This window comes from Tachyglossus aculeatus, chromosome 5, assembly GCF_015852505.1.
Source record: "Tachyglossus aculeatus isolate mTacAcu1 chromosome 5, mTacAcu1.pri, whole genome shotgun sequence".
In the NCBI taxonomy this organism is placed as follows: Eukaryota; Metazoa; Chordata; class Mammalia; order Monotremata; family Tachyglossidae; genus Tachyglossus; species Tachyglossus aculeatus.
This window is the reverse complement of record NC_052070.1, coordinates 90594218-90606610: the sequence shown is the minus strand read 5'-3', so window position 1 is coordinate 90606610 and position 12393 is coordinate 90594218. Positions and strand designations below refer to the sequence as shown.

At 43.2% G+C, this 12393-nt stretch overlaps 1 protein-coding gene across 1 annotated transcript in view; it reads right to left on the bottom strand.

The window, feature by feature from the left end:
* Nucleotides 1-7722: 7722 nt before the first annotated feature.
* The window catches only part of ADAMTS17 (ADAM metallopeptidase with thrombospondin type 1 motif 17), a 389768-nt gene continuing 385097 nt past the window's right edge, over nt 7723-12393 (bottom strand). The window contains exon 22 of the mRNA XM_038746936.1: nt 7723-8113. Within this exon, the coding sequence (XP_038602864.1) occupies nt 7962-8113 (152 nt within the window). The 3' untranslated portion in view covers nt 7723-7961. The remainder of the gene's footprint in view (nt 8114-12393) is intronic.

Below are 12393 nucleotides of genomic sequence, written 5' to 3'. Positions count from 1 at the left end.
AGCAACCCTTGGCTGGAACCTGAAGAAATCTCAGTTTTATTATCCATCAGGCAGCATGTTCAAACCAACTTCAGAGACCAGGAAGCTAAAAATCAAAGATCATTCATTAACAAAGGTAAGGTTAAATGTGTGGCTGGTCCACTTACAGGTGACCAATGGGTATGCTTTCAGAGCCCTCTGAAGTGTCTCGTGGGCAAACAGTTTGGGAACTGTGCCATTACACGTTTTAAAATGGGATTTTTACACATATTGTACTAGATGTTTCAGAAACTCATTCGAGATGCGCTTTCTGCCCAGAGAACACAGACCTGATTCTGATGAACGAATAATGCCCTAAGAAAAAATAGCGCATGCCATAAGAATGACGGGAGGGAAGAGGAGATCTGATCCCCAGGAAGGGTTTAGAGGGGCAAAGAGAATGGATTTGACATACCCTAATCAATCAAAAATCAGTGGTATTATTGAGCACTTACTACATGTAGAGCAATGTACTAAGCACCTGGGGGAGAACAATGCAACACAGTTCGAAGACACAATCCCTGCCCTCAAGGAACTTACAGTAGGGGCAGATATCCGAAACGGAGGGAAGGGTTTGTGAGAAAGCACCATTCTGAAAAAGGATGGAGAAGAGCCAGGCCAACCAATTCCTCATGTGGTGCCCTGTTATCTATATTACTTGGCATTATGCCTGGCAGAAAAGAGGAAGGAAAGACAACTACAGGGAGGAAGTAGGAAATAATTATCTTGCTGATATCTTGCTGATTTCCTCCTACAACCCAACCATCACATCTTGCTTCTCTAACACCAACCTATTCTCCGTACCTCGATTTCATTTATTCTGCTGCAAATCCCTTGCCCATATCCTTCCTCCCCCTTTGTATATGGGACTACCACTCTCCCCACTTTCAAAACTTTCCTCAGACGACCTCTCTTTCAACCTTCTCTAAGTTTTCATTTCCCCTACCTGCCTTCCCCTCTGTGCCACATATACAATTGGATTTGTACCCCTGAAAAATCACCTCACCTTCAACCCCAAAGCACTTATGTACATACAGATTCTGACTGCCATTTTCCCTATCTGTAATTCATTTTATTGTCTCTTTCCCCCTCTAGACTGTAAGTTCCTTGCGGGCAGGGACCGCTGCCCCTGCTCTCTCTCCCTCCCTCCAGGCTCGTATCTCCTCCTGCCTTCAGGATCTCCATCTGGATGTCTGCCTGCCACCTAAAACTCAACATGTCCAAGACTGAACTCCTTATCTTCCCTCCCAAACCCTGCCTCCTCCCTGACTTTCCCATCACTGTTGACGGCACTACCATCCTTCCTGTCTCACAAGCCCGCAACCTTGGTGTCATCCTAGACTCCGCTCTCTCATTCACCCCTCACATCCAATCCATCACCAAAACCTGCCGGTCTCACCTCCACAACATTGCCAAGATCCACCCTTTCTTCTCCATCCAAACAGCTACCCTGCTCGTTCAATCTCTCATCCTATCCCAGCTGGATTACTGCATCAGCCTCCTCTCTGATCTCCCATCCTCCTGTCTCTCCCCACTTCAATCTGTACTTCACACCGCTGCCCAGATCATCTTTGTGCAGAAACGCTCTGGGCATGTCACTCCCCTCCTCAAAAATCTCCAGTGGTTACCAATCAACCTAAGCATCAGGCAGAAACTCCTCACCCTTGGCTTCAAGGCTCTCCATCACCTCGCCCCCTTCTACCTCACCTCCCTTCTCTCCTTCTACAGCCCAGCCCGCACCCTCCGCTCCTCTGCCACTAATCTCCTCACTGTGCCTCGTTCTCACCTGTCTTGCCATTGACCCCTGGCCCAAATCATCCCCCGGGCCTGGAATGCCCTCCCTGCGCACATCTGCCAAGCTAGCTCTCTTCCTCCCTTCAGAGCCCTACTGAGAGCTCATCTCCTCCAGGAGGCCTTCCCAGACTGAGCCCCCTCCTTCCTCTCCCCCTCCCCATCCGCCCCGCCTTACCTCCTTCCCCTCCCCACAGCACCACCTGTATATATGTATATATGTTTGTACATATTTATTACTCTCTTTATTTTACTTGTACATATTTATTCTATTTATTTTATTTTGTTAATATGTTTTGTTTTGTTGTCTGTCTCCCCCTTCTAGACTGTGAGCCCACTTTTGGGTAGGGACTGTCTCTATATGTTGCCAACTTGTACTTCCCAAGCGCTTAATACAGTGCTCTGCACACAGTAAGCGCTCAATAAATATAATTGAATGAATGAATGAATGAATGATTGTATTGTACTTTCTTAAGTGCTTAGGACAATGCTCTGGGCACAGTAAGAATTCAGTAAGTACCACTGATTGATAGCTGGAAATAGTGTCCATTCAGGATGGGCCTCTAAATGGAGGTCACATTTCTCCACGTGATTGGGATCTGTGCAATGTGAAATGACATGAGAGAGAGAGTGAGAAGGAGAAAAATGATCCACGCAGCAGAGTGAAGTATAGACTGGAGTAGGTAAAGACAGGAGGCTGGGAAATCAGCAAGAAGGCAGGTGCAGTAGTCAAGGTGGGACAGGATAAATGCTTGGATCACTGTGTTAGCAGTTTGGATGAAGACGAAAGTGTGGATTTTAGCAATGTGGTGAAGATAGAACTGTCAAGATTTGGTAACAGATTGAATATGTGGGTTGAATAAGAGACAGGAATCAAGGACAATGCCAAGGTCGCAGAGATAGGGAGAAGCAGCATGGCCTAGCAGATAGAGTACGGGCCTGGGAGTCAGAAGGACCTGAGTTCTAATCCTGGCTCTGCCACTTGTCTGCTGTGTGACCTTGGGAGAGTCATTTAACTTCTCTGTGCCCCAGTTCCCTCATCTGTAAAATGGGGATGGACACAGGTTGGACACAGTCCATGTACCACATGGGGCTCACAGTCTTAATCCCGATTTTACAGACAAGACTGTGAGCCTCATGTGGTACATGGACTGTGTCCAACCTGATTTCCTTGTACCTACCCCAGTGCTTAGAACAGTGCCTGGCACATAATAAGTGTTTAACAAATACCATTAGAAAAAAAATTGTGATAATCCATACCCATGGAGAGCAGCTGTCAGTGGGTAGTGTACTAATGTACTAATCCATTCAGGAACTCAGCACCAGAACACAATCTCCAAACATATCAATTACCAAAAATATGAGTATCATAGTCCCTTCATTAGCTAGTCAATGACCTGAACACTATTAGCCCTGTTCGGGATACATCAGATTCTTTGAAATTTCCGGTTGGCTCTATACTGATAAGGTTATTATGTGTCAGAATTGATACATTCTCAGATCGCATCACTATTAGCCAGTATTCAATCCACCTTTATCCAAGAGCTCCTCTAAAAATGACCTAAGTGCCCTAGTTTCATTCAGAGAGAACATGCCAGAAAAAAATCAAATTAGTCTTAGATAGGGATTTGGCTTTTCCTTTTGTTGTTTTCTCATTCCCAGTGGCTGTCATTCTGAATGGACAGTAGATGTCAGATACTAGAAATCACAGAAGCACAGGGTTGGAAGAGACCTAAGAATATTCTCTAATTCATTTCCCTCCTTCCAGGAAGCATTCCCCTTAAATATCCACAGAGACAGCTAACTCTCCTTTGTTCAAGAAGGAAAACTCAGAATTTTCCTTAGACATACATGCCCACTAAGGGTACCTTGAAACCAGGGAAAAGCCTCAATCAGCTGTCATGTATAAAATAAGTTACTTTGGGAAGACCAGTACTGAGGCAGTTCTGGAGGCACGGAAAAGTGAATCTATAGGAAAATACTTTTTGACTAGACCTAGCTATGGATTCCAGGCTCCATGACTTTTAGAGCAAGGTTTGTTTGCTGTAGGGCCAGGAAAAGGCTGCCTTTGCCAAGCTGTGTCAAGCAAAGCCTGTAAAATTGCCAAGAAGAACTTTTCAAGATCTTTTTCTCTGGGCCTTCTTTGTCTCTCCTTGGGGCAGCCTTGGCAGTGAAAGCAAATAGGAGAGGTCTTGCACATGCTGAGATCCTCAGCCTGATCATGCTGGCTGCCACAGCTACTGTAGACATCTCAAGCATAGTCCAACACTATCAGCAGTGGTTTTGGGAACCAGAAGTTTTCAAGTGCGACCCAGTGTTGGGGCTTTTGCACTGGCTCAAATGTTGCTATACTGTTGCCAGCTCAGGGAAATATCCTGAGATGTCCTTCTTGAACCCTGAGTTGGGCATGGAAGCCACTCTTTCTTTCTACTCCCCAGTCTCTTTTCTGGCACTGGATGGAGTGAGAGTTGGAAAGGGATTGAGCAGGGGGTGGGGCACACTGGGCTGAGTCCCAAGAGAAGCCATTTTTAGAGGGGATGGCATAAGAGAGCCCCCCCACCCCAATGGCACCCCATTGACAGATCTCCATACTGACATTTAGCAAGAGGGGCCCTGCCCCCTGAGTCCAAAATACACCGACCCAAAGTGGCTATGCCCTCAGACCCATCTCTGGTGAAGCAAAAGCTTGATTCTGAGAAGCCATTGGTTCCCCCAACTCTAGCATAACTTATTTCATCAGCCAAATCTCTGCTGGTCTGTGTCAGCCACACAGAGGATTTCGCTTGGCAGCTGTCATATATTAACATTCCCTGTACATTACTTTGCAGGCCCATAGGGATGAGACCCAGGATTTAATGATTTGTTAGCACTTGGGGAGCCACATCCCGCCAGGATTTCATTTCCAGTGACCTTTTACACCTACCACAGCTGTCATCAGAGAGCTGTGGACTCATTTCAGTCCAAATCCCAGTGAAGGATCAGACCAATGCATAATGGATTACAGCCTCACTGTGTCGTCCTTTCACAGTGAAGCTTTAGGCACTCGTCCTTTAAGTTCACAAACCTTATTAAAATTGTTATGGAAAAAATATTTTATTAAACATATTCAATCTACTTGAAAATGCATTTTTTCATTCATTTACAACTGTTTCCAATCTGCTCGATTTGTGGGGTTTTTTTCAAAGCCAGCACCAAAAAAAAATAAAATAAAAATAAAAATACCACGGATACAGTACATAATGTCAGTTAACTAGTGGAAAAATATATACACTTGACTCTGTAATGAGAAATTAAATGGTATTATTGCCATTGAGGATATATCCCTGTATTATAATAAAATATCAAGCATAGTCAACTGCTAAGATTTCTTTTCCGCCAATAAAAATAGCACCATATGCAAGATAGTGAGAATCGATAACACATTTGTGCAACTTAGAATGTACAGTACATGAGTAACAGTACAGATTGTTGTTGACCACATAGAAATGCCACTGTTGTAATCACAGAACATCCATTTCCTATGGACTAAATGAAGAAATGGACAAGAGCTACAATGAAATGAATTGGCCTTTTTACACGTCTATGGAATCACTGAGCAGAGGGCATATTGGTGAAGTTTCTAGTAGCATCATTTGGTTTAGTGAGAAACTCCCAGGAAATAATCCAAAGCACAAGTAGTGGAACATTTAACGGAATTTAACATTAGTGTACTGGGGTTTTGACCCTGCAGAGATCATCCACAGGCCGAAGATCACCTGGATTCTACGTGCATAGGCAGGAGGAGGAAGGAGTTGCATACATTCAGTGGACAGGTTAGGTGACTGAAGGCAACTCCAGCAAATTCGCATGTGGTGTAAACTTTGTCCACTGTCAAAAACCTGCCCCCAAGCTTCAAGTAGTTGGTATAGTTGCATTGCTCAGTTAAGAAACTACCATGAAACAATTTCTCTAGATTGGGTTCTCTAGATTGGTATACAAGTGAACAAGAAACAAGGGCAGATTGAACTAAGCAAGACAGGGAAAAAAGCATGACCCAACTCCTAAAGAATGTCACTGATGGTTTTTAGAAACAAAAGGTTAGGGAGAATGCAAAGGATTTGTGGGTGTAGAAAGAGGGGGATGCAGGCAATCGTTTACATTACAGCCTGCCAGAGGAAAATGAAAGAGCAGGATGTATTTAAGGAGATGGCAGGGAAAGTGTTGAACTCCGACATTTCAGACTGTGCTGCATGAAGCCCTGACATTTCTCCTGTTTTTTGAGAGGAGGACATAAAACAAGAATAACTGAAATCCTTCCCAAACTTTCCTAGGATTCCCAAGCAGGTTGGGAATTAAGCACCACAAAGAGGTGGCATTAGGTAGAGGTTTTCCTTTTGAATTATGCTACATAATTATATCTGAATTTACACTGACAAAAAATAAAGAGCACCATTAAATCAGGTGGAATTTCACATAGCCATTAGAAAAGTCTATTGGCTCATTAGATCTAAGCAATATCATCTGTATCAGAAGGTAGGAGCAGTTTGTCTCTTATAGCACCATTTTCAAATAGAAGCACCCATGTCATCCCCTCTGTATGAGGACATACTTTATCTGAATGTCCATTTTTATCAGTTCTGCTTTTTCAGGGCATGGCTGGCACACAATCTCTTCTTTGTGTGTGTATCCTCATACCACAGGTACTAATTTTCCATTCCCTTATTATTCTTAAAAAGGCAAAGTGAGGATAGGCTTTTTCTGTATCTGACAGACTCTCTCCCTTGTCACAAATATGGTAAATAATAACAATAAACTGGGAACAGAGTCTGGAATTAAGTGAAAAGCTGAAATTCCCTATGCAACCTCTACTTGTGCCATAAACAGAGAGAGCACTTTGTGAATGACAGAGGAGGATACCGAGAAGATTTGCCAAGCCCTCAGTAAAACATGTCAGGATTGTAGATCTGGTGCTACATCCCAAGTTTTATGGACTGACTTTAAGCCCACTCCATTCAAATCTAAACATGGAAGGTATGACAAATAGCACAATTTTGTGTCTCTGAAATAAGGTATACTCAGAGACACTATAGAAATAAAGACGAAGTATTTAAACACAGCCTAACTATGGCTTGCTGTATTTATGTCAAAAAGCTCTCTGAAGCCCTGTATTCATTCAGACCCAATGGGAAACCTAACCCACTCCCATTGATCTGCTGAGGCCACTCTGAGCTCAGTTCCATGCTTGGCACTAATTACATTAATTTCACAGTAACTTGAAGGAATTTTGTTGTTTCATTACAGTAATTTTTTTCCCCTAAGAAGATCAGATCCATCCAAAAACTTTTACAACTCAAAACCATTGTCTGGGTAGTTCTCCTGAAGCGAGCAATTTTGCTTAATGTAATGGGGTGCCACTGGGCTTATTAGGTTACCAGGATTTAAAGTCTTAAAGGCAGATAGAACATCAAAGACCAACGCATTTTCTCAAAACACATTTTCAGAACAGAGAGTAAAAAATCCCGTTTTAGGGACGTTTCAATAAAAGGAATGTCAGATGCTTTTCTGCACTTTCTCCAAAGTCGTTGTTGGCTGAAGTTTCAGGGACGTTTTCCTCTCTACTAATGGTTTTCACGGGCTTTTAAGAAAACCTCCTTTTTTAATGAAACTTTTTTTTTTTTTTTTTACTTTTTTTTCTCATGGCAGGTTCACTTCTGGGCACTCAAAATGTTAGCAAAAAGCCAAGCTCAAAATGTTAAGTGATGGCTATACCTCTTCTGGGTTATTGGCCACAAGTTTTCCCCTTTGAGGGTTACAAAATCTTAAAAAGGAAAATTGGTGACTTTTGTCCTTTTTTTTCCCTTAACGGTAGAAAAGCCAGCCAGTGGCTATTAACAATATATATTAAGTAAAACCATTATTGACAAGTGATATGAAGTCAATCCACAATAAAACTCTACATCATTGGATTCTTGAGATGACTTGGCTATGGGTGGGAAGGTGGATGGGTGGACTGCTTTGGTATATCCAGCCTGCAGAAGTATTTTTTACCTAATTAGGAGTGCTTTGGGATCCACCACTTTGTCATTACTCATTAAGTTCCAGTTCTTAGACCTACTAGTCTGTGAATTCGATCCGCTGCTTTAGTATTCAATCTAGCCAGTGGTGGGGGCCCATTAGCTCTTCTGCTGCATCTTGTTGGCATAAAAGTCTCTGCATGTCTGGCAACAGCGCTGGTACCACCTCATGTCCTGGCAGAGATTCTTCTCTCGGATCACCCTGCAGTACACTGTCCACTGGTCTCCGGTGCACTTGTATGTTAGGGCAGCTTTGGGTAATAACAGGGAGAGGGGAGAGAAAAAGAGAGAAAGGAGGCATATGAGACAAGTCATACGAAGGAGGGGAGAACATTCTGGGCCTAAGCAATACCATAGACATTACCACTATCCGCCCTAAATTAACAATAATAATAATAATTGTGGCATTTGTTAAGCACTTACTATGTGCCAGGCACTGTTCTAAGCACTGGGGTAGATACAAGTTAATCAGTCCCTGTCCCAAATGGGGCTTACAGTCTTAATCCCCATTGTACAGACGAGGTAACTGAGGCGCAGAAGTGAAGTGACTTGCCCAAGATCACACAGCAGACAAGTGGCAGAGCCAGTCCTTTTGACTCCCAAGCCAGTGCTCTATTCATTAGGCCATGCTGCATTTCCCTATCTCTAGAACTTGCAACCTTGGCATTGCCCTCAATTCCTCTCTTATTCAACCCACATATTCATTATGTCACCAAATCCTGTTGATTATATCTTTATCACATTGCTAAAATCCTCACTTTCTTCTCCATCCAAACTGCTACCATTCTGATCCAAGCATTTATCCTATACCACCTTGATTACTGCACCTGCCTCCTTGCTGACTTCCCAGCCTCCTGTCTTTACCTACTCCAGTCTATACTTTACTCTGCTGTATGGATCATTTTTCTAAAAAAAGTTAAGTCCACACATTTGTACTTCTTGAGAGGCTTTCAATGTCTGCCAAATGACCTTTACATTAAACAAAAGCTCCTTACCATTGGCTCTAAAGCACTCCATCCACTTGCCCCATCCTACATCACTTCACTGACTCCTACTACAACCTAGCCCACACACTTTGCTCTTTTAGAACTGGCTTACACACTGTGCCCCTATCTTGTCTAACTCACCTTTGACCCCTTTTCCACATCTTCCCGCTAATCTGGAAGTCCCTCTCCCTGCGTATGCACCAGACCACCACTCTCCTCACCTTCAAAGCATTATTAAAGTTACATCTCTTCCAAGAGGCCTTCCGGATTAAGCCCTCTTTCCCTCGGCTCCTTCTCTTCTCTGTGTTATCTCTGCACTTGGATCTGTGACCTTTAGGCATTTGATCTTCACCCCAAGGCATTTAGGTACATATCTTTTGATTATATATTAAAATTATTTCTTTGTATTAATGTCTGTTTTTTCCTCTAGATTGGAAGCTTCTTGTGGGCAGGGAATATGTCTGCCAACTCTGTTGTACTTTCCAAGCACTTAGTACAGTGCTCTGCACACAGTAAGTGCTCAATAAATACAATTGAATGAATAAATGTTGTACTGCACTCTCCCCAGTGCTTAGTAAATTGTTCTGCACATTGTAAGCACTTAATAAATACCATTGATTGTTTAATTAATTAAGCAAAAGTGCTCTGTCAATGATGCCGGACCAATCCTTGGTCTAATGCACCATAATGTTTTCAATTTAATATATCATCCATGTAAAATGGTGGCATTTTTAGAGACCTAGCTTCACTCACTCTGTTGCCATACTCTTCATTAACAATGCTTTCCTTTTTTCTTTTCTTTTTCTTTTCAGTCCTCTGCAAAACGTTTTGTAAAGAGATCCACAGCAAAGAACCCTGGTATCAAATTCTATGGAAGTCCTACCATTTACATTCTCTGGTCACTACTCCAGTTCAGTCTGCCACCTGCTTCTTGAAGAAATGCGTTCCTTTTGCTTAGTTAGAACCCACCCTCTCTGATTTTCAATTGATGCCCCTTAATTCATTCATTCATTCATTTGTATTTGTTGAGTACTTACTATTAATTCATTCATTCACTCATTCAATCATATTTACTGAGCGCTTACTGTATGCAGAGCACTGTACTAAGCACTTGGAAAGCACAAGTCGGCAAAATATAGAGACGGTCCCTACCCAACAATGGGCTCACAGTCTAGAAGGTGGAGACAGACAACAAAACAAAACATATAGACAGGTGTCAAAACCATCAGAATAAATAGAATTATAGCTATATGCACATCATTAATAAAATATAGTAAATATGTACAAGTAAAATAAATAGAATAATAAACATGTACAAATATATACAAGTGCTGTAGGGTTGGGGAGTGATGGAGAAGGGAGGAGGAGAGGAAAGGGGGCTCAGTTTGGGAAGGCCTCCTGGAGGACGTGAGCTCTCAGTAGGGCTTCGAAGGGAGGAAGAGAGCTACTTTGGCGGATGTGTGGAGGGAGGGCATTCCAGGCCAGGGGAAGGATATGGGCCAGGGGTTTGCGGCAGGACAGGTGAGAACGAGGCACAGTGAGGAGGTTAGTGGCAGAGGAGCAGAGGGTGCAGGCTGGGCTGTAGAAGGAGAGAAGGGAGGTAAGGTAGGAGGGGATGAGGTGATGAAGAGCTTTGAAGCCGAGAGTGAGGAGTTTTTGCTTGATTCGAAGGTTGATAGGCAACCACTGGAGATTTTTGAGGAGGGGAGTGACATGCCCAGAGTGTTTCTGTACAAAGATAATCCAGGTAGCAGAGTGACATATAGACTGAAGTGGGGAGAGACAGGAGGATGGGAGATCAGAAAGGAGGCTGATGCAGTAATCCAGTTGGGACAGGATGAGAGATTGAACCATCAAGGTAGCGGTTGGATGGAGAGGAAAGGGCGGATCTTGGCGATGTTGTGGTGGTGAGACCAGCAGGTTTAGGTGACGGATTGGATGTGTGGGGTGAATGAGAGAGCGGAGTCAAGGATGACACCAAGGTTGCGGGCTTGTGAGACGGGAAGGATGGTAGTGCTGTCTACAGTGATGGGAAAGTCAGGGAGAGGACAGGGTTTGGGCGGGAAGATAAGGAGTTCAGTCTTGGACATGTTGACTTTTAGATGGCAGGCAGGCATCCAGATGGAGATGTCCTGAAGGCAGGAGGAGAAACGAGCCTTGAGGGAGGGAGAGAGAACAGGGGAGGAAATGTAGATTTGGGTGTCATCAGCATAGAGATGATAGTTGAAGCCGTGGGAGTGAATGAGTTCACCAAGGGAGTAAGTATAGAAAGAGAACAGAAAGGGACCAAGAAATGACCCTTGAGAAACCACTACAGTAAGGAGATGGGAAGGGGAGGAGGAGCCCATGAATGAGACTGAGAATGAATGGCTGGAAAGATAAAGAGAAGAACCGGGAGAGGATGGAGTCTGTGAAGCCAAATTGGATAGCATGTTGAGGAGAAGGGGGTAGTCCACAGTGTGGAAGGCAGCAGAGAGGTTGAGAAGGATTAGGACAGAGTAGGAGCCACTGGATTTTGCAAGGAGATCATTGGTGACCTTTGAGAGGGCAGTTTCGGTGGAGCGTAGGTGACGGAAGCCTGATTGGAGGGGGTATAGGAGAGAGTTGGAGTTGAGGAATTCGAAGTAAACAATCCCTTGTTCACAGGCATGACTTGGTGAACATAAATCCTGTTCCCTTTCAGCATTCAAGACAGAGGCATCCAAACATTTAGTTATTTATCATCATAAGGAAGAGTCCTTGATTTCTTGTTTTCTGTAATTATCCAGCTCCATTTTGTCTTTCCAAAGTTAGGGTGACCAAAACTGCACATAGTTTTTATTTCAGGAGTTGGCATACAACATTTTTAAAGAGAGTCAAAACAATGCCTTTTGGTTTTTTTCCATACCTCTCCTAACACTGGCTCTTTTGGCTGCTACCTAGCAGTGACTCGATCATTTCAATGGGCAGTCAGCAGTGACTCTAAAATCACTTAATTGTAATGGATAGTTCTGAAATGCACATAGCTGTGATTCAGATTATTTTTAGCCTGTGTGCTTTGCTTTGTCTTTGCACATGTTGAAGCTCATTTTCCATCTTTAGGTTCTTCCACATGGAAGTCTTTCTGCAGAATGTGTTCCCATCCACACTGCATTCCACCACTCAAGAGAGCAGAGAATTTGAGATTTTACTGTGATTCCTTCCAGATCATTTCACAGGATGTAACTCAGAATCAGACTTAATACTGATTGCTCAGGGACTCCACTGTTCATAATTTCTCCACAGTTGTTATTTAATCTCTTTTACTCAGTTTGCAATCTATGATAAAAGGGGTGTATGTTGTAGTGCAAATATCACAAATCTGGGAGTCAGAGGATTTGGGTCCTAGGACTTGGGTTCTATCCAGCTCTTAGTACAGTGCCTGGCACATAGTAAGTGCTTAACAAATACCACAATAATTATTAGTTCCAGCTTTGCCATTGGCTTGTTGACTGACTTTTGGCACATCACAACTTCTTTGGGGCACAATTTTCTTATCTGTGAAATGAGGATAACTGCCTCTTTCA